Raw genomic sequence first — 21,074 nt, forward strand, 5'->3', positions numbered from 1 at the left:
AAGGCTGATTTAAATATCTATGAATTTTTCTCTCGCCACAATGTGACCCTATTCATTATATATGGTAAAAGGTAAACCATTATACATGACCAACATTGCAGTTGATCTGGGCATAACTACTGAGCCATCAAGGAGATTTCATATTCACATTCAATCTTTGGTGCATAAAGATGCTGGATTAATTACACTTACTTCTCAAATCCACTCTCTGTTGGTCTCCTTCCTTCATTGTTAAGCTTTTTATCACTCATATTTGACTATTAGTTGAGTTTGGATCCCCAGTCTGGAATACAGGCTACATCGTGGATTTGATTCTATTGAAATCAGTTCAGCAACAGTGGACTAAGCAAGTTATGGGTCTTGGTAACATGTCTTATGATCAGCAACTCAAAACTCTAGACCTATATTTTGTTAAAGCAAGATTGCTTTGTGCTGATTCAATCAAGTGCTGGAAGATCTTTCACAGGATGTCTGGTGTTGTTCCTACTTATATTTTTTCCATGGGCTCTCTGAGAGGTATGTCAAGGTCATAAATTTAAGATTTTTTTCCCCACGCATCCTGTGAGACATGACAGATTTTTCTCAATTAGAGTAGCCAAGCACTGGAATGCTCTCCCTGCTGAGTTAGCTGAAACATAACTTCACTACATTTAAAAGGAGACTCGTCACTTTATAGGTGATGAACTATTTGACTATAGTGAGAGTCACTAAGTCATCATATTCTCTTTGTCTATATATATATATATATATATATATATATATATATATATATATATATATATATATATATATATATATATGCAGTATGCTTATAGCATACTGTCCAGTTGTGTCTTCATCCCCTTTTTTATATACCTTGGTTGGTTTTTTGGCACTGGTGTGCTAGCCACTATAGTGTTCCCTTCATGGGGGCCAACCAGGTATGGTAGGAAAATTCAACAATTAATAGCTCTATGCAAACTGGGCTGGTTATACCATGAACAGCAAGATTTTAGTTTGAGACCCTTTTACATTGGAAGATTCAACAGTTAGTAATTCAACAAGGAAAAACGTCAAAGAGATATGAGACTGAGGTGAGGCGAGGGGCAGGTAAACCTTTCCTTGAGCCTAGCCTGTGAGGTGAGTTACTATCCTGTTACCTGGTTTGCATATGTCACAAGTCAACCACGCATCAGGATTTTTTTCTTACTGCGATGCTTTTGAGTTAGAAGATTCACTAGTGATTAATTCAACAAGGCAAACTGTCAGCAAAGTAAGAAATGGAGATGAGGCGAGGAGCAGGTGAGAGTGAGGCAGCCTTACCCTCCTTGTTGACCACCTCCAGGGCGGTCTGGATGCCGGCCGCCCTCCTCGCCCTCCTCGTGGCCGCCAGCAGCTGCGGCACACCCTTCAGCTTCTCAATCACCTGCAAACACCACCGTCACATTAACCACACAGGCATATTTCCCCAACAAAAGGTGTTAAAGGTGGATTTCAAGCGTGGTACAAGATCCCTGCTTACCTCCGTCTCGCCCATGTTGTCAGTGTGTCCGTGTGTTCGTGTGTCCCTGCCACTGCCAGCCTGCCTCTATCTGCCAGCTGTTATTGGTATAAATGTGAGTTTTATGATAGATATATTTGATTTTTTACGATAATGCTGTATTTTCTATATGTTATTTGAATTTTTAATACTATCTTCCATTTAAGGAAGCTGTTGATACTGATGTAGGCTGCATTGTTTAGTCCTATATATAAGATTGTTGTTTTGCATTGTACACAAGACATTTTTACATATTTTTCTGCTACAAGTATGTTAAATAGCGTGAAGAAAACTGTATCACATTTTCTGGGACCGCATGGACCCCAGAGGTGTATAATAGTGTCTCATATCACGTTACTACACCAGGATATATTGATCTGATGGACATTATAAAGCACAAGGCCTTTAGCTGTATAATAAATGTAACATATGGGCAGATAATTTACAGAAAATTATATAACAGGAAGTTAATATTGAACTAGTTCAGCGATGTATCATTTCGGCCTCATACACAAAATAATGAAAAAAAAAGTGTCATCATATAAATTTATGTGTCATATTTTCTAGCTCTTAGAAAAATTATTACATGTATTAATTAATTCATTTTCTTTTATTTATCCATTTATTATTTGTCTTATTTACCTCGACTTCATAATATAGATAAACAAAAAACATAGAAATTAATACAAGTTTTCTCTAAATATAAATTTCCTAAGTTAATTCAGATATATTGTGAAGACTGCATAGAAAAAGTTGATATGCAAGTCAGATGTGTTCAAGATACAAGTCGAGGGTTCGGACTTGTTGACACTTTCGAGGCCGATTCACCGAGGCAAGGGTTGGCAGGCACTTAAACTTTAATTTTTCACAAGGTAAGGTGTAGGTTAGACTTCTACTCATTCCCGAAGACTAGTGTGGCTTTTATGAATCACAGCATGAAACTGAAGTGAACGAAATGCGCATAATAAGCTTGTTTTGGGGCCTTGAAATAGATGCATTATTGTCTTGTCATTTTCACATCGAGGAGTTAGACAAAAGAATCATTATTGTGCTTATGATGACCTAGACTGTGAGTTGAGAAGCATTTGTATAAGGAGAACAAAGTATACTGAGCTAATTCAGTATCCTAGTTTAGTAAATGATGATTGTAGTAAATGGGTTAATACTGTGTTTGGTCAATAGGGTAAGAATGGATCGTTTGTTGCGTCTGGGAGGAGGACTGCCATCGCTGGGACAGGGCCCGCCACCTAATGATGCCCCTGTACCCGACACCGCCGAACAGGTAATCTGGTGGAGTGCTGCAGTCTTTGGATTATTTTCCCTTCAAATCAACCATAGCTGATCATTGGCTTTATATTTGAACTCATTCTTTGTTACTTTTATCTTTCATTTCAACATTATTAGTTTTATTGTTAAATTTTATATACGCCACCATATTGTATCGTTCCTTAGTTGTTGCAGTGATGTGCAGGAAATTTTTCAGTCACTTCATATTTCCTGGTGGATAATTATGTAGCTCAGTGATGAAAAAATCATTTGTATGATCTGCCGAGCACTTCAGAACTAGCTAAGGATAACACACAGGTAACACATCTGTAACAGCTCCTTCTCCCTTACCCCCGTCCCCCAGGTGTACATCTCGTCACTAGCACTGCTCAAGATGCTCAAACATGGACGTGCTGGCGTCCCCATGGAAGTGATGGGTCTCATGCTGGGCGAGTTTGTTGACGACTACACAGTGAGGGTCATTGATGTGTTTGCCATGCCTCAGAGTGGAACGGTAAGCACTGTCGTAGATTTTTTACTCACTCGTTTGTATTCGTCTTATAAATTACCTCAGCTTTTGTGTATTGCAGTCAGTCTTATATAAATTTTACTTATTCATTGTTATGATTATTTCTATTTATGTGTTTTTTGTCTCATATACTTGGTCTGTATTTCTGTGGCACATCTTAACACCTACATGTTTGGCACCTAGGGAGTGTCTGTGGAGGCGGTAGATCCAGTGTTTCAGGCCAAGATGTTGGACATGCTGAAGCAGGTTGGGCGGCCAGAGATGGTGGTGGGATGGTACCACTCTCACCCTGGCTTTGGTTGCTGGCTCTCTGGGGTAGACATCAATACTCAACAGAGCTTTGAGGCGCTGTCTGAACGTGCTGTGGCAGTAGTGGTCGACCCCATACAATCAGTTAAAGGTGAGCACATCCTGACAAGAACGACAGCAAAGTCATGTAGTCATCTCTTGGATATCTCTTAGTTAATTTATTGGATAAATTTCTTGATATTTACTGTTGTAATTATGCTCTATTTTGCTTCCTTCATTATCATTGATCTAACCTCCTGCAGGCAAGGTAGTCATAGATGCTTTCCGATTGATCAATCCAAACATGATGGTTCTTGGACAGGAACCTAGACAGACAACTTCTAACCTTGGACACCTTCAGAAACCTTCAATCCAGGTGTGTAACGTTCCATTTTCACATCAACCATTTCAACTATTGATATGAAACCTGTGAAAACCAAATAGTTGCTGGAAAGTAATGAATTATAATTCTTCCTTTTCAGGCCTTGATCCATGGGTTGAACAGGCACTATTACTCAATTCCTATTAAATATCGCATGAATGAAAGGTGAGACAGACTTGAATGCTTGGAAGTGTTAATATTGATGTATAGTTTTCCTCATCTAGACAGAGAGACTGTGAAACAATGTTTCTCCCACTTGCAGAGAACAGCAGATGCTCCTGAACCTACATAAGAAGTCCTGGATGGAGGGACTCATGCTTCAGAACTACAACGAGCACAGTAGCTTAAATGAGGATACTGTCAAGGAGATTCTCAGTTTAGCCACAGCTTACAACAAGGTAAATTTAGGCTTGATCAAATATGTTATCTTTCTTAATCTTGGATGTATAATGTGAGCTCTTTAAATTTTGCAAGCAATGCTCTGGCTAGAAGTGATGCCATAGACTTACTGGAATTTAAATTTAAATTTAATCTGATATGGATATGTAATGTGAATCAAATGAAAAGCCAAATATTAAAACAGTGAAAAATATATGCATTTAAGTGGTTCATGAATGAGTAATTAAAAATGTAAGGCAAAATCTACCCAGAGCTGTAAGAAATTCTCCAAGAAATAAAACATGATAATTATATGACATCTTCATTGCAGAGTTTGGAAGAAGAAGAAAAAATGACTCCAGAACAACTTGCTATTAAGAACGTAGGGAAGCTGGACCCCAAGCGCCATCTAGAGGATAAGGTTGAGGTGCTCATGACCTCCAATATTGTCCAGTGCTTGGGGGCCATGTTGGACACGGTTATTTTCAAGTGAGCAGCACAGGACATGCTTACAACACTTCATCATAAAATTATTTTAGAGGGTCCCTTTTTCTGCTACATATTAATAGCTTTGTTGTGAACACTCCTAATCTTTACTGAATAAAATGTATTTGTCATAATTCTTGTTTTTTGATTTGTTGCTCCACCTTCCATCAAAACAAATCAATCAACACAACTTTTATACTAAACTTTGCACTTTGGTATCCCATTATAACAAAAGCAATACCAAACAGCTGATAAACACTATTTGGTACACTAGTACATGTATTGTAGAAAATATAGATTGAATAAAATAAAAGAGGTAACATTTATTCAGGGATTTGCATACATTACAAGATAATGTAAATTAGAGCACCATTCAACAAACATTCACCAGTTTGTGACAAAAGCTGGAAAGAGACTATTATATATTTATACAAGCAGGGAGAGATAATATGTTAATATGATGGCAGAGGCTGCATAAGCATTACCAGTAGAGAAGAAATATGAATGATCACCAAGGCAGAGGCTCACATGAAAGACAAGGTAAATGTACACTTAGGAAACTACATTGCCATGAGATGTAGAGAAGCCACTTGGAAATATTTTGCACTATGTGCAGTATGGAAGATTGCTTTGTATTTTTTACATATTTCAGTTTATGTGGCCATGTTTTCTCTTCATACAATATCCCTTAAAATAAGAATAAATGTTAAACATTTTACTTTGAAATACATATAACAAAATATATGTCAAACATCTTGTGTAGGAAAATAAAACTTAACAATAATGCAATGAAACATACTCTAAAAATCAAACACAGGAAAAGTTGAAGGAAGACGTATAGAGGAGTTACAGTTCAACACTCACATGACGCATATCTTGTGACTATTCTTGGACTGGTTGGTGTTTTTATTTTATTTCTATTTATTCATTTATTTATTTTTTTTTTCTAATTTTCCTTCTCAACTTAACTGTCAAGAATCTGGATCACTAAAACTTGCAGAATATTGTGTAACAGAAAAGTCAAAAGGCAAACTATACTATTTTCCATTTCTTATCTGTAATTTTCTGCAGTAGAAGAAAAAGGACTTCAAATAAATCCTCAACTATTAATACTGGCCACCTTGCAAACGTTGATCAAATAAGGTTAAACAAATGTGGTGAAAACTGTGTAACCACTTAATTGAACAAAATGCTAGAGAAAAATTTAGAAAGAAAATACATAATGAGCTGAGTATATTAAGAAGACCAAAATCTCACTTAAAGAGGAATTAACTGAGATAAGACATCATACCTCATCCCAATGTGGAAATAAAAACGTAGAGGATAGATTAGAGTCTAGTTTTTCATTATATTTGTTTCAGTCACCTTTTTATGATGGACTGAGAATCAAGCAGTAGCTTTCTTGTAAACCTGCCACAGAGAATGCTGCCAGACTGTCCCTCTAGCACAAAGTCAGGGACAACAAATGAAAGGATTTAGTCAAAGCTCAGACATGCACTTTCTTACATAGGTTGTAACTGTAAGGAGTATAGAAAGATTTAGGAAGAAGGAATAGGAAATAATGAGAATGAAAGTGTGGCTTAATGGACAAGGAGAAATACCCTGAGGTGTGAATACATCCTGACAACAAAGGAAGACCAGTTACTCAAAATGTTTGGTAGTAGTGTAGAATATTAAAAAAAAGGATACTATTCTTTTTCAATAAAATACTCCTTTGCTATGGAATTGATGATGGAAGGAAAGGGCATCCTGGAGGGCATTTCTGCCATAGTCATCCTCTATGAGGTCTCCCGAAGGGGACGCCAAGATATCTAATGATTATGATGAGAAGAGAAATAGGTGAAATATTTTATTTATCAAAACTAAAAATACTACTTTAAAGTAAAATTTGCAGCTATTCTACTTCTGAGTTTTCTTGATTTTTTTGGTGAAGTTGAGCTGCTTGGGCTGGGAGCACCCATCCTTTCTTCAGGTGGCGAAGTGGAACTGCACATGCCATTAGAATCAACATTATTCTGCATTGGAACTTTTGATTCAATAAAAGAAACACAAGGAGTATCACACTCATTACTCTGATTCATCCAAGAAAAAGCCATAATTAGGTCTTCCTTTGTTCTGTCATGGGATCTCGATGTGTCATAGCCATTCACTGTGATGCCTCCTTGGGCATTGGCTGTAGTAGTGTGTGCCTGGGAGTCACCCTCCCGACATGGTACTACCTGCAGGTCGGATCCTTCCAAGTTGAGAGAATGAGAGTGATTTAGGTTTCTTGGTGACACAGCATCTTGCCTGGTCAGTGATGTATGCTGTGACCTCCAGCTCACTTCACCTTGTGAGAAGTGAGACTGAAGTTTTGCATCACCATTCTGGTGATGGACTAATTTGTGGGCAAAGGTCACATGCTTTACTCTGAGTGAGGGACTACCGGGAGCTTTTAGACAAGAGCTTGGCTTGTTACTGGATTGAGAGGAGGACTTTGAGTCTGTTGTTGAATGTTGGCTATCACTCTGAGAATTGTCACTGCCACTGCTGGACATCATTGCCTTTTGGACTGGTCCAGGTTTATTAGCAAGGACTACTCTGCTGGGCAACTCCTCTCCTCCATCATCTCTTTCTTTTTGCATTCTGAAGTGGGATACAATTATGGAATCTTTTATCAATGATGGGTCTTGACCTTCCTTCAACACTTTCTGGTGATGACTGGAATCTGTATCATTGGAGGACCTTGAACCTGTGTCCAGGTGATGAGAGTCTTGGCTGCACTCTTTGGTCAGGCCCTTCACAACAATGGCACCCTTGTGTCGACAATAACTTTGGCTGATAACCTCAGTAGTAGGTTGAACATTTTCTTTGTCTTTATAATCAACCTTTGGTAAACTACTTTGAACTTTAACTTTTTCTTCAGGTCTAGGTGACTTCAAACTATTCTTATTTGAAGAAAACACTGGAATGGATGATGTTTTGCGGCTTCCAGTCTGTGTCTTTTCTCCCTTACTCTTATTAGGAGAGTCATCTTCCTTTTCACTACTGGCAGGTTTATAAAGATCAGAGGATTCTGAAGCTTGAGAGAGTATTTCCCCATTAGCTTCAAATGAAGAAGAAAAGTCTTTACTACCTTGAAGGTTTTGATTATAGAGTTCTCTTTGATTTTTTGTAGTGAACTGAGGTATGGCACCTGCAGTTTGTGTTTGAGAGTTTATGACAGAGTTGCAAACACCATCTCCCTTGAAGTACACTGACTCTGCATGTCCATGTGGATCTGAGCACTGAGCATAGCGATGTGTGGGGTGGTGCTGATTCACAGGCACACCACAATTGTGTGGCTGGACTGGCTGCCTGATATTGGTTACTGCCACATTCAATGGTGGCTCATGTGGAGTAAGAGAAACCTGTTGGGGTTTGAACAAGAACCCGGTCAGGAGGAAGAACCCATAAATCAAAGGACTTGACAGACAACATCCATGAAAACTAAGACCAACTCTTGTAAACTATATATATCACACTTAGAAACTAATGTCATTCTTTTCACATATGCATAAATGGCTATTCTTCAAGATATGAGAGAGAGAGAGAGAGAGAGAGAGAGAGAGAGAGAGAGAGAGAGAGAGAGAGAGAGAGAGAGAGAGAGAGAGAGAGAGAGAGAGAGAGAGAGAGAGAGAGAGAGAGAGAGAGAGAGAGAGAGAGAGATTTGACTTCAAAAGGAATAAGATGTATAATTCACAACTGGTCAAAAATGAAGAAACTACACATTGACACAATTCAACAACTCCAGCTTACCTTGATATGTCCCCGCACTGAGCCCCTGAGGTCCAGGAGAGGGTACCAGCCACACAGGGAGACGTGGCCACTCCAGATGGATGTGGCATCCACCGAGACAAAACCCAGCAGCAGGTCCTCGGGGGAAGTCCTCTGCTGTGCATGGCTGTGGTGCACCTTCAAAATCAGGCTCCCATTGGTCTATTCAGAGAAGACAATACCACATTATTAACATCATTGTCACAAAACTTACTTACTTGCATGGTATTTTGAGATCAATCAACAGGATGGTTCCTTATTCTTTCCTAAAAGTAACAATACAAATGGTGAGCCATATCATTACAGTGACAGGCCACTAAACTGATAATTGTGCAGAGGAAAATTTTAAACACAAATCATTAAACCCAGTGAAACTCATCCTAACAATATGGTTATAAATTCCTCAAAGATCCTCCTCACCTGAGCCAGTTGGGAATATGGCAGCAACACGTCAGCAGCAAAGTTCCACATGGGATTAACAGATTCCCTGCAGATATTAGTGAGGACAGTCATGGAGCCAACATTGGTCCTCACATAGCAATTTGGAGGCTGTGGAATGCCGTCACTTCCCTCTATCCACGGCAGATTGCGGCCCTTCAAAATCTCCAGGTGAACACGGCAACACCCTCTCTGGTCTTCTCTCCTTCCCTCCATGCCAGACTGCCAGCCTAATGTATTGTAACCAATAAAATCAGCACAGTAGTCAGATGTTGTTGTAATGCAGGGCGACTCTCCCCCACTTTCCACAGGCTTGTTGTTTGAGCCATTATATTCACTAATAACTGAGAGAAAAGAGCTGTGATAGCCTTGATAGCCTGGCTCCATGGACTGTGCAATTCTGGGACTGTATGGGGGGCCCAGGAGGCCGTCCCCACTTCCTGTCACTTCTGGGATCCCTGTGCAGTGCATTTCATCTCTCCTAATTTTGTCACTAGGACTCATATGAGTTGGCAGGTAAATGGAATTAAATTCAGAAGATTCAGTGCATTTTTGGTAGCTGGGTATCACTATCTTTGGTTTTGAATATTGGCTGATCTGTCCAGCTTCTGCAAAAGAGTACCTGGACTCGCTCAAATCTGAGCCAGATGAAGAATCCATTGAGGACATCAGGATGCCCCTCTCACTGAATTTCTTGGAGAACAATTTTTCATCCTGGACTTTAAAGGAATGCTCTCCACCATCCCCATTCCAAGCATACACAGGAGTGTGAGATCTCTGCCTGGACTCTATTTGATGTGGTCCTTGATCCTTATCTCTTCCCTGACCAGAAGACAATGTTAAATTGATGGTCATGGTTATGTGAGCAAAGGAATGAGGCTTGTCACCTTCCTCTTCCTTCATTCTGGCCTTCCTGCCAAGCCTGCGAGTGAGGGATCCATAAGGAGGTGTGGAGAACAGTGGCACCTCTACTTGAGAGCCATTCAGCTGCCACAGATCCAAAAGATTGATGCTGGAGCTGCCAACGTCCTCATTCTCTCTCTCACCCAGGCGTCGACACACACACCTGACAGAATTAGTAATGAATATATTAATCAGAACAACATCACCACATGTTCCTCCATCTTATATGAAACAGTTGTTACATAGTTGTATAAAAATGGATATCTATGTGACCAGGAAAACCTTTTATTTGTCTCATAAAATATCACTTACTTAATAACCAGGTGACCCTTGAGAATATCTGCTGCTGGGACAGGAGGAAGCTTCAACACTTCACGCACATTGTAGCGTACCTCTGCAGGAGACATTTTGAAACCCATCACAAGATGAGATGAAGACTCAATGTCAATACCTTCAAGCAATCAGAGAGAAAGAATTTTTCTTACCGTGATCCACCAGCTGGCGTGATGCACAGGTTTGTGAAAGGTCCCACTCTGAGGGTGGCTCCAGTGCTGGCAGACTCACATCTAGGGTGGTCAAGTAACACACTCGGCTCCGGTGCAGCACACGTACACCTGTCCACAAGGAGGTATACGACTGAACCTGTGTTGGTTACTGTTTTTCAGGGTAAACTTAAATAAAGGTGAGTTAAATTATCCCTCTGTAGCTAGCAAATAATTTTGTCTAACTCTGCATCCAAGTTAAAAGAGTACTGCCAATGTCCCTGCCCATTAAAAAGGAAACTAAAAAGGACAGAGAGAGAGAGGACCAGAATTTTCCTCTTGTGTACTACATTACTGACTGCATTCTGCATAAAGGAATAATATATTTGTAACTCACCAGTAACCTTCTTCTTCATCTCTGGGGGTGTGGGGGGCAGGAGAGATGGGGAGAGTGTGAGGGTGCCAATATCCACTACTAACACTGACTCCTCATCTGCACATATCCAATATGTTAGTAATGAGACATATGGCATGGAGAGAGAGAGAGAGAGAGAGAGAGAGAGAGAGAGAGAGAGAGAGAGAGAGAGAGAGAGAGAGAGAGAGAGAGAGAGAGAGAGAGAGAGAGAGAGAGAACTAACATAAGTAATTCTCTTCACAAAGTACCATGCATGATATAATTATGAGATTCTTAATTCATCATAAATGACAAATAATTACAAATACACAAGCATCATAATTTCAGCCAAAAAATCACTTCACCTATTGGATATTTATCAGCAACTATCTTCTCCATCTGGTCCCATGCCTCCTCATTCTCCCTTGAGGACATAGCAGAGACATTTGAGGCAGAGAACAGCTTCTTATCTGGTCCTGTCCTGGAGGTGGGGGGTCTCAAGGCCTTCACTGGAGTCCTACCACCATGGTTCATTGGAATCTTTGACTGGACAGGCAGTGTCTTCTTTGGTGAGTCAAATTTGTTGTTTTCATTTGTCCGAACCTTCTTAGGGATTACTGTAGGGGGGTGTTGGGTGATGTCCTCAACTTGCCCTGGTTTGCTTTCTTCCAATGGCCACACCCCAGAAACACCAGATGGTTCCCCCTCATTGCTTTGTCTTCCCTTATGAAATACACTGAAAGCATGATCTCTATTTGTTGTGCTTGACTCCTTGGTGCCAAAGGTAAACTTTCCAGGGGATAGGCCATTGACACCACTTGATGTGAAGGAAAGGTCAAGGCCATCCAGTAGCTTTTGTGTCTTTGGATCAAAGTTGGAGAGGTCAATGTTGGGGGAGCGTCCTTCCAATACTTTGAGGAGAATGGGCAGTTCCTCAGCCCTCACTGCTCCTGAATCTGAGAGAAGATAGTGATATACGTAACACCTTCCTTATAAAATTTCATTCTTGTCTATGTCATCATACTTTATGAGGATGGGACTATTATTTCAAGATTATGCAATCACCATCTAACAAAAAATTTTGACAAAGTTACAACAACAATCTACACACAATGTGCCATTTCAATGAAAAGTGCTTCAAAATGCAACTTAATAACACCAACTACTCAGAAGATCTCAAAAAATTATAGATAACCTACTTAAAGAGATAGAAAACAAAAAAGAGACACTACAGACATACCAACTAAAGAGTGAGGATCTGCTCCATTAAGCAGCGAATACAGACCCCAGCTAGCTGGCCGTGCCCTGTCAAGGATGCCCTCCTGGGGCTTCCTCTCTCTCCGAACTACGGGGATGGTGTCTTCTACTACCTGGGAATTCTTTGATGTCACTTTTTGAGGTATGGCTCGATGAGGTAGCTGAGGACTCCTGCCTACCTCCATGTTTTTACCATCCTGTGACCTCATGTGTGAAGAATCGTGTTGCCTCATCATTTCTGTGTGCTTCATGCTAACATTCTCTTCTACTGAATGTGAATAGCTGGGCTGCTGCAAATGACTCTCATGGTAGCTGGTCCTCCTCAGGGATACATTTTCTTGTAATGTTGATCCTTCTCTTCCTCTGCTCCTATTGAAGCTGCTGGTCCTCCTCCTGTATGGTGCCTGGTTCTCTTTCTCCAATCCTCCGTAGTCAAAAATATGCTGTTGTTGTTGTTGCTGCTGCTGCTGTAATAGGTGTTGCTGTTGTAGTTGCTGTTGTTGTAGTTGTTGTAGTTGTTGTTGTTGTCTTTGTTGCTGCAAGTATTGTTGTTGTTGTTGTTGTTGTTGTTGTTGTTGTTGTTGTTGTTGTTGTTGTTGTTGTTGTTGTTGTTGTTGTTGTTGTTGCTGCTGCTGCTGCTGCTGCTGCTGCTGCTGCTGCTGCTGCTGCTGCTGTTGTTTTTTAGGTGATTTCAGCTTGTCACACTTTTGTCTAAACGATTCTCTAAAACTCCAGCTCCTCTGTCTGAAGCCTTCCTGTGTTGGAGTTTTTTGAGTCTTGCTGAGGCGAGATTCTGGCACCGGGATACTGGACACACGAGGCTTTCCTGTGCCATTGTCCATCTTTTCTGGGGAGACACTAGGCTGGGGAGAAACTACCTCTTCACTCTGGATCTTTATCTGCTGGAAATCTTCAAGGGTTCCTTCAAGAAACACCATTGTCACAACAACAGATCCAACCATGTCACCTGAGGCATCTAATATTCTTCCTTCACTCACATAATCCCCACGAGCATTGAGTTTCAGATCTGGTAGAACAAAACTGCCCACTACATCTCCATCCTGCCAGCCTTTCTTGAGCCTCTGTTGACGACGAAGAAGTCTCTGTCGTGGGGTTTCTCCTTCCATTCGCCTTGGACTCCGCATTAGCTGTTCAAAGTTATCTTGATTGTCTTGTGAGGCATCTGTGCATCCTTCTCCACCAATTTTGAGGCTCACATGCATATTCCTCATGTCACTCAGGTACTGACGGAAGGAGTGAGGGCTGCAGGTGACCATGTGAGTTATTCTTGTTTCGCTCTTTTCTGGAGGCAGCCTAGAACATTAAGATATATATATATATATATATATATATATATATATATATATATATATATATATATATATATATATATATATATATATATATATTGCATAGCAATAAAAATGCGAAGTATATGAATCACATATATTTTCTAACCAAGATGCTGATCCTCTGAAATTTCTGCTGTTTAACCAAAATATCATGTAATAATACTTACCTTAAAATACATGGTTGGCTGTCACCCCACCACCTGAATGTGAATATGAAAGACTGTGAGGGTTGTGCTGGAGGAAACACAGCTGGCCTCCCAAAAATAAGATCAAGGCGGCCCTGTAAAAATAAATGTATGAAAAAACGTCAATGAAACTGTTAAAGCATTTTCATGTTCCAATATGTTAAGTATTATAATATAATAACACAAAATACACTTTTATGAACTCACTTGAGGATGACCCTCCACCTTGGGAGGTAAGCTTCTGTCACCCATGATGACCACCTCCTGCCACTGCTATGAAGCCTGTCAAAAATATTTCATATGCAATGCTGTTTCCCAACTATGAATGAAACATGGTATAATTCTAGGACACTGTTGCAGAAAACTGACTTTCTGATAATATTTTAGAGTTAATACTGTAACATTGTTATAATTATACATTCTAACAGAGAGCCAAATGGATCTTAATAATAGCAGGTCCTCATGGAGCAGCTAAATCATGCATATATGATGAACACTCACAATGTAATGCATGTGTTAGTATGTTGGTTTCCAGTTTATAATGGCACATGTTCTCTTGTATCTCCTTTCTCCAGGTGAGGAAAGACCCCTGGTTCGGTTAAGTTAGTATCCTTAAGATGTCTGTCTCAGGAGGCAAAGCCCTGTTAGGTTAAGTTAGGATTGGGGAGGGGGCGATATTCCCAGACTATTAATTGACTATTTTGGGTTAACTCCCCATAAGTGGTGCTTTCTCCTAAGAGGCTTCCAAAATTTGGATGATTTTGACCTCCCTCTCTAAGCTTGCTTGTCCAGTAGAAGGACAACAACAGAATACATAAGGAGCTGCAATTGGTAAGATTGATCGCTTTCTCTTCCTTACATTACTAACTTAAAAATTGTAAGTGATCCTACAGAATTGGTTGTTATCTATAACTGACTATCCACACTTTTTTTTTTTTTTTTATATATCTACATGTCTCACTTAGAGCATACCTACGTTACTGATTTCCATGCTTCCCACACCCAAAGTCTGAATTTCTACAGATTTCCAAGGAAATTGCTGGGATGGAGAAGTTATATCCTGAAAATGGCACCTTTATTACACTAAATCATCAGAAATTCACTGAAACTGCGCATCAACACAAAAGTTAAAGTAATGATATTTTAAGAGTCTGGAGGTTGCCCTATCCAATTAAATTACTATTCCCAACACAGGGATCAGACAAATATACAACACAATAGGATAGAGCATTCTGAATTCTGCAGGATGGTCACACAGAACCCCCCCCCACGGAAATTTCAGGTGTTTCATGGGTCGTGTGGAGCCTGACAGTGACAGGTTGTCTTAACTGTCATCTTACTTGCCTGACCAAACACAGAAAGCATTTTAGGTATTGATCCTTCTAATCGGAAAGCCATTGATACTACAGTTATGAAAATGTAGTCCCAGTCATGTGAGCCGCGTGTCCTGTGTCATAGTGGTGCAGGTGAGTGGGTGTCCTTCAGGGCTTGGCAGCGGCCCCTACAACACACCTCCCTGCCACTGCCGAGCTGGCCTGCACCACACCTTTGCATCTTGTATCTTAGACTATGATGACTTTACACATGAAAATATGATACTCACCAAGTGATTATGTGGATGACCAGTCGATTTATGAGGAGGAAATGTCATACTCGGCAGTGTTCAAACCCTGCGCGGCGAGGCTTGTTTACCTGCGTGAGGGACCGAGGGTGGCCGCTGAATATACAAGTGGAGAGACAAAAACACAAAAAACAAATGAATAATACTAAAAAGAAAAAAAATGACCAAAATACCATTTCAAATTTCACTTAAAATTTTGGACAGAGGAAGCAGAAACAATAAAGATATTCTAAGAGAATTTCAGATTTATTATCCGTTTCGAAAAAAGAAGAAAAAAAAAAGAAAAAAGAAAAGAAGGTACGAACAATGATGTTTGATTTTTATTTTCTGTGGCTGCGAGTTATATCGAGGCAGCTAAATTCAAGCCTATCAGACAAATGAAGGCAATTATCATTTATCTCTATACCAAAGATCATATCAGATAAAACCAAACAGCTATCTCAAGCAATGCAACTCGTACAACCAATTGTACCATCAGGAAAGCTGTTACTGCTACAAAAAGTGCCTGAAAAGAACAGAAACAGACGTACTTTTGAATTGTTTTGACAGTACAGAGGTGTTAAGTCTCAGCAGATCTCTCCGCTCACCCACTCTCTCTCTCTCTCTCTCTCTCTCTCTCTCTCTTATGTATGATAATTGGTTTTACAGGTTGCATAGGTCGCACTGATTGAATGGAACATACACATACACAGTACTCCTCATACTTCTTGTTGGCCTTTCGGGAGGAAGTCTCAGCGGCTCAGCCTGTCACTGGTTAGTCAGACTCGCCCCCTCCCACCTCTCTCTTTCATAATAGCAATAATTGATTGCATAGATTGCACTGGTTGCATTGATTACATGTAACACCTACTTAGATGTAGAGGAAGACTGGTGTGGGAGAAAGAGGAAGGAATAAGTCCAATGTATAAATAAATATCAAGCATTATATGATTTTTATTACATCTATTTATCCATTACTTTTATTTATATACTCATTTTCTTAGCTATTTTGTCTCCAAAATCACTGTAGTAGTAGTAGCTAGTTATTGTTGGGTGGTAGTGGGATTGTTGTAAATGTCACTGTAGTTGATCAGATTGTTGTAATATTGGTTGTTATTGTCATTGTGTTACCTATGATTGTGTACCTATATAGGTCCATGACCAATGTACATGTAATAACAATTGGTATCCTTAGGCACTAGAGAGGCAATGGAAAACATCCAATGAAACATGAGAGAGTAATCAAATTTTATTGTTTCATCAGTTTCCTCGACAGTTCAGGAAAAAATAAAATCAGACTTAAATGACCCAATAACACAGTTCAGAGTTCTCCTACTACAAGTCTGACTCCATGATATGAACAAGCCTCACACCTACAGAGACCACTTCAATGGAACATTATGTAGGTCTATGATTCCAGTCACAGGAGTCTGCCTGTTGCAGGATAAGAAGTGAAAGTGAGAAATATTCACTGAAAGAGCCAATGTTCTCAGACATGCAAGAGCTGGAGTCATGAAGGTATAAATATGATTTGCCAGACAGCAGAGAATACAACCAATTGTTACAAATCACACAAAACAGAACTCTGTAACCAGTCACTTTAAGTAAATCCTTGATAAACACTAAGAATGTGATGACATTCTACATGGAAAGTAAATATTCTATCTTATCCGCAAAATGTTCTGGCAAGTAGATTTCTTTGATGAAAACTGATCCTATGCATATTACTCTTTTTTCACCTTTGTATCATCAATCACTGTTATTACAATCCATGAAAACCATAAATGCCATACTTAAAACTTGCAATGCTTGGGTTAAATATAGAGCAAGTGAAACAAAATTAAATAAAAAAGAAATCTCAGAAGTTTAGATACCTGAAAGCAAACAAGCTGTTAAAAATTTGTACTCATCCTTCAACAATATTCTCCACTCAACAACGGTTAATAGAAGTGCTTCTCCTAAGACACATCTTTTACAAGTGCTGCAATTAAACTCATACTCAAGGAATTTTGTCACAGGAAAAGATAACTTTTGTGATGCAGAGATAAATCAATCATTCAGTGATAGAGAAGAAACAAGAAATTAAGTACAGAAGAATGTGCTGGGATGCAGGTATGGTACAACCCAGTCCTACCAAACCAAGTACCCAAAATAAACAAAAGATCTTAATTCCCCAAAACAATGTTACGCAACAGAAACAGATGGATCTGACAACAACTGGATGTACGTTGGGTGAATGCCGCGCCTCTCCAGCCGCCAAAGCCCCACGCAATGGTAGTGCCGGGAGGTGATGGAGGAGTGAGGGGAGTGAGCCTCACTGCTGGTCAGGACACAAGTCAGCACAGCTGTCACCTGTCTGCCATGGGCCGGCAGATTAGGGTCACACACTGTCTAATATCATTGCTTTAGGAATGGGTGTCCTACCCTTGTCTTAGCCATTGGCAATAATCTCTCCAGAAGAGTGCCTGATTACTTCAGTTTTGTTCAGAATTTTTTTTTTTTAAACAGTAGGCAACTACTGTATTGACATTTTAGAGCAAAATTTGAACATTTTTGAAGGAAATGCCACCCTCCTCCCTAGCTCCAGAGTGCAGGTGGCACTCCACTAGCCTGCAAGACAGTGCTCCCATAATAGTGATCTGCCTCCCTCAGCTTTCTTGCTGAGAGGGCCCAAGTGTGGCAACCCTGGTGGGTGACTGCTCTACCCTGCTATTCTCTGTGCTGCTTTTCTTGCTGCTGTGCCTGCTGTGGGTCTCCCTCTTTTACTCCACCTGCTGTTTGCTGCTCTGGTGCGCTGCTTCATCGCCTTCATGCGCCAGGGTGTCCTCAGGTCGGCCATCAGTATGGCTGCCAACAAAGATTTATAAGTCAGTGTTTCACTCATGAGGATAACATAAGAGGGAATTAAAAGTCTGTAATACAAGAAAACACACACACACACACAAACACACACACACACACACACACACACACACACACACACACGACACACACACACGATGAGCCGGCGAGATTGGACCTGGTTTTTACAAGGGGTATACAAATAAGTGCCCATTGGGAAAGAGTGAGCATGTAATATTAGAAATGGATATAGAAGAGGGAAAGGAAGATAGAGACGAATCATACAAAAGAGACCGATTAAACTACAGAAAGGCTGATATTGTGAACCTCAAGAACTACTTTAAAAACGTTAATTGGGAGGAGATGGAAAACTCAGAGAAGGTGTAAGAGAAATATAACTTATTTTTGGAAATACACAAAAAAGAAGTCAGGGAATATGTCCCGAAATATAGACCTAAAGAAGAAGGAAAGAAAGATTGGTTAAACGAAAGGTGTGCTAGGGCAAAGGAGAAAACAGATGGAGCATGGAAAAGGTGGAGAAATAGAAATCCAGAAAATAAGGAAAACTTCAAAGCAGTGAGAAATTAATATGCTAAGGTGAGGAAGGAAGAAGTAAGGAACTATGAAAAGGACATTGTCAAAAAATGTAAGGAGCAACCGAAATTGTTCTACAGATTCATAAATGGAAAAATAAGGCAAAAAGAAACAATAGAAAGGTTAAAAGGAGAGAACAGGATGGTGGAAGACCCAAAAAGTATGGCAGAACTGTTAAATAGTAATTTCAGGTCTTTACTAAGGGATCCAAATTCAAAAGACCACAGGGTAATAGAGAGACTATCTATATGAAAGAGATTAAAGTAACCAAACTTGAAATAAAAGTTGATGACGGAATTAGATGAAGAGAAGGCAATGGGACCAGATGAAGTCTCAGGCACAATATTAATCTCTTCCTCGGCAGAAACGAATACTATACTTGTTTTCACTAAATGTTCCGTTTTCAGTTGTCGACGAGTATACTTGTCTAAAATTTAACCTTCAAAAACCAGCTACAGATGTATATATTCGTTTTCACTAAATGTTCCGTTTTCAGTCATCGACGAGTATACTCGTCTAAAACTTGACCTTCAAAAACCAGCCACAGACGTATATACTCATCGATTCTGGACCTTTCTAAGCCATTCTACGTGTGAAACGAGTATTCTCGTCAAGTCGTACGCCTGGCAGAGGCGACAGGGTGGAGCGGTGGGATTTCAAGGACGCTCTTACTAGACTTGCACTGGCAACCACTGTCGTCACATGGGTGTTGTTTTCATCCACATTACCACACATTTTTTGTACCCTTTTCAAATAATTTACACCCCAAATGTCTAGTTCTGAGGAAGATAGCGAATATGAACCTTCCCTCAGAAGCTTGAATACTTCTGATGACACTGCCAGTTCATCAGACAATGAATATTTCTCGACAAATGAGGAGGAGGAGGAGGAGGAGGAGGAGGAAGAGGAGGAGGAGGAGGAGGAGGAGGAGGAGGAGGAGGAGGAGGAGGAGGAGGAGGAGGAGGAGGAGGAGGAGGGAGGTGAGGGGAGAGCTTGGAGTTTATAGGAAGACGAGTTAACTCGTATATGTCTACAAAGGTATTTTCAAAATAAAAAGTTAACCGCAAAAATGGAGAAAAACAGTAATTACAAGCTGCTTTCATAATCAGCATGAAAAATACTATATAAATGAAAAAATTTGTCTGAAAAAGAAACATTTTTAACAAAAAAATTATTAGGGAAGGGGTTAAAAGAATGTAAGGAAGAACTAGCAATGCTCAATAGGAAATGGAACAGTACCAATAGAACGGAAAAGAGCTGAGGTGGTTCCATATATAAGAAAGGAAGAAAGGAAGAACCTTTAAATTACAGACCAGTATCACTAACTAGTATAATATGCAAGATGTGTGAAAGAGTAATAAAGAAACAATGGATCAAGTTTCTTGAAGACAACAAATTATTATCAAATACCCAATTTGGTTTTAGAAAAGGTTGCTCGTGTGTAACAAATTTACTGAGTTTCTACACTAGAATAGTTGATAGAGTACAAGGAGAGGGATGGATTGACTGTATTTATTTGGATTTAAAAAAGGCGTTTGATAAAGTGCCACATGAAAGATTACTGTGGAATTTAGAAGAGAAGGATGGCTTAAAAGAAAGGACATTGAGATGGATGGAAAATTATTTGCGGGGGGAGAAATAAGGACAGTAGTTAAAGATATGAAGTCCAAGTGGAGAGCAGTAGAAAGCGGAGTGCCACAGGCACTCATATATTTTATATATATATATATATATATATATATATATATATATATATATATATATATATATATATATATATATATATATATATATATATATATATATATATATATATATATATATATATATATATATATATATATATATATATATATATATATATATATATATATATATATATATATATATATATATATATATATATATATATATATATATATATATATATATATATATATATATATATACAGGCAACCCCGCTTAACGAAGGGGTTACATTCCTAAAAAACACTTCGTTAAGCGAACCGATTATAACAAGTTTAACCCCTGATTTGAACTTCCATTGAGAGTAAGCAAAGCGAGAGTGCATCATAGTACAGTAAAAGGTTTAATGAAAGTAAAAATTATGAAGTTAAACATTTAGGTAGTTTAATTTAAGTCATTATAATGTACACTAATGTATGTATGTACGTAACTTTATAATGTTGATGATCTTAACTTTATGAAGGGAGGGAGAGTGAAACGGGAAATACACTAACCGGCAACCTGTGGAATGTAAACAAAGTGCGCATCATGGTACTGCATACAAAACTTATGTACCACATTTCCACAAGGCTTTCCATTTTATCCATTGTAGAGTCACGAGTTCAGGTGGTTCTTTAGCTTGCAAGGAAGATGAGGTCT

General features: G+C 39.4%; 4 protein-coding genes across 7 annotated transcripts in view; 1 reads left to right on the forward strand and 3 right to left on the reverse strand.

The window, feature by feature from the left end:
• LOC123519669 (eIF-2-alpha kinase activator GCN1-like) overlaps positions 1-1,627 on the reverse strand; it is a 19,576-nt gene extending 17,949 nt beyond the window's left edge. The window contains 2 exon segments of the mRNA XM_045281155.1: positions 1,303-1,405; positions 1,502-1,627. Coding sequence (XP_045137090.1) covers positions 1,303-1,405; positions 1,502-1,516 — 118 coding nt within the window. The 5' untranslated portion in view covers positions 1,517-1,627.
• On the forward strand, positions 1,577-4,982 carry LOC123519672 (26S proteasome non-ATPase regulatory subunit 14). Of its 2 annotated transcripts, none has more exons than XM_045281158.1 (8): positions 1,577-1,595; positions 2,702-2,801; positions 3,150-3,299; positions 3,498-3,714; positions 3,866-3,978; positions 4,085-4,149; positions 4,247-4,382; positions 4,694-4,982. In XM_045281158.1, coding segments are annotated over exons 1-8 (945 nt in total). In that variant the 5' UTR covers positions 1,577-1,593; the 3' UTR covers positions 4,856-4,982. The 2 variants fall into 2 exon arrangements, with proteins under 2 accessions (XP_045137093.1, XP_045137094.1); XM_045281159.1 differs by lacking the exon at positions 1,577-1,595 and adding an exon at positions 2,246-2,391.
• Positions 4,983-5,151: 169 nt separating this feature from the next.
• Positions 5,152-15,393, reverse strand: LOC123519671. 2 transcript variants are annotated; one of them, XM_045281157.1, is made up of 11 exons: positions 15,258-15,393; positions 13,862-13,936; positions 13,637-13,749; positions 12,146-13,431; positions 11,226-11,816; positions 10,864-10,959; positions 10,470-10,598; positions 10,297-10,378; positions 9,064-10,147; positions 8,626-8,805; positions 5,152-8,237 (listed from the first exon to the last, which is right to left on the reverse strand). In XM_045281157.1, the coding sequence occupies exons 2-11, from the start codon at positions 13,904-13,906 to the stop codon at positions 6,720-6,722; spliced, it is 5,124 nt and encodes a 1,707-aa protein (XP_045137092.1). In that variant the 5' UTR covers positions 13,907-13,936; positions 15,258-15,393; the 3' UTR covers positions 5,152-6,719. The 2 variants fall into 2 exon arrangements, with proteins under 2 accessions (XP_045137092.1, XP_045137091.1); XM_045281156.1 differs by having other exon boundaries at positions 12,101-13,431.
• A 1,097-nt stretch (positions 15,394-16,490) lies between these two features.
• The window catches only part of LOC123519356 (regulator of nonsense transcripts 1-like), a 16,925-nt gene continuing 12,341 nt past the window's right edge, over positions 16,491-21,074 (reverse strand). For both annotated transcript variants that reach the window (XM_045280615.1, XM_045280614.1), the window contains exon 19: positions 16,491-18,101. In XM_045280615.1, coding sequence (XP_045136550.1) covers positions 18,093-18,101 — 9 coding nt within the window. In that variant the 3' untranslated portion in view covers positions 16,491-18,092. The remainder of the gene's footprint in view (positions 18,102-21,074) is intronic.

The sequence above is a fragment of the Portunus trituberculatus genome, chromosome 45, assembly GCF_017591435.1.
Source record: "Portunus trituberculatus isolate SZX2019 chromosome 45, ASM1759143v1, whole genome shotgun sequence".
Classification (NCBI taxonomy): Eukaryota; Metazoa; Arthropoda; class Malacostraca; order Decapoda; family Portunidae; genus Portunus; species Portunus trituberculatus.

Bases quoted from the DNA above. Each gene is read 5' to 3' on its own strand.
- LOC123519672 (XM_045281158.1), top strand. The intron at 3,979-4,084 runs GTGTGTAACGTT...CTTCCTTTTCAG, and splicing joins TTCAGAAACCTTCAATCCAG to GCCTTGATCCATGGGTTGAA. The intron at 4,150-4,246 runs GTGAGACAGACT...TCCCACTTGCAG, and splicing joins AAATATCGCATGAATGAAAG to AGAACAGCAGATGCTCCTGA.
- LOC123519671 (XM_045281156.1), bottom strand. From the start codon at position 13,906: ATGGGTGACAGAAGCTTACCTCCCAAGGTGGAGGGTCATCCTCAA. The intron at 11,817-12,100 runs GTATGTCTGTAG...ATCTTCTCTCAG, and splicing joins AGATCCTCACTCTTTAGTTG to ATTCAGGAGCAGTGAGGGCT. The intron at 10,599-10,863 runs GTGAGTTACAAA...CCTTGTGGACAG, and splicing joins GATGAAGAAGAAGGTTACTG to GTGTACGTGTGCTGCACCGG.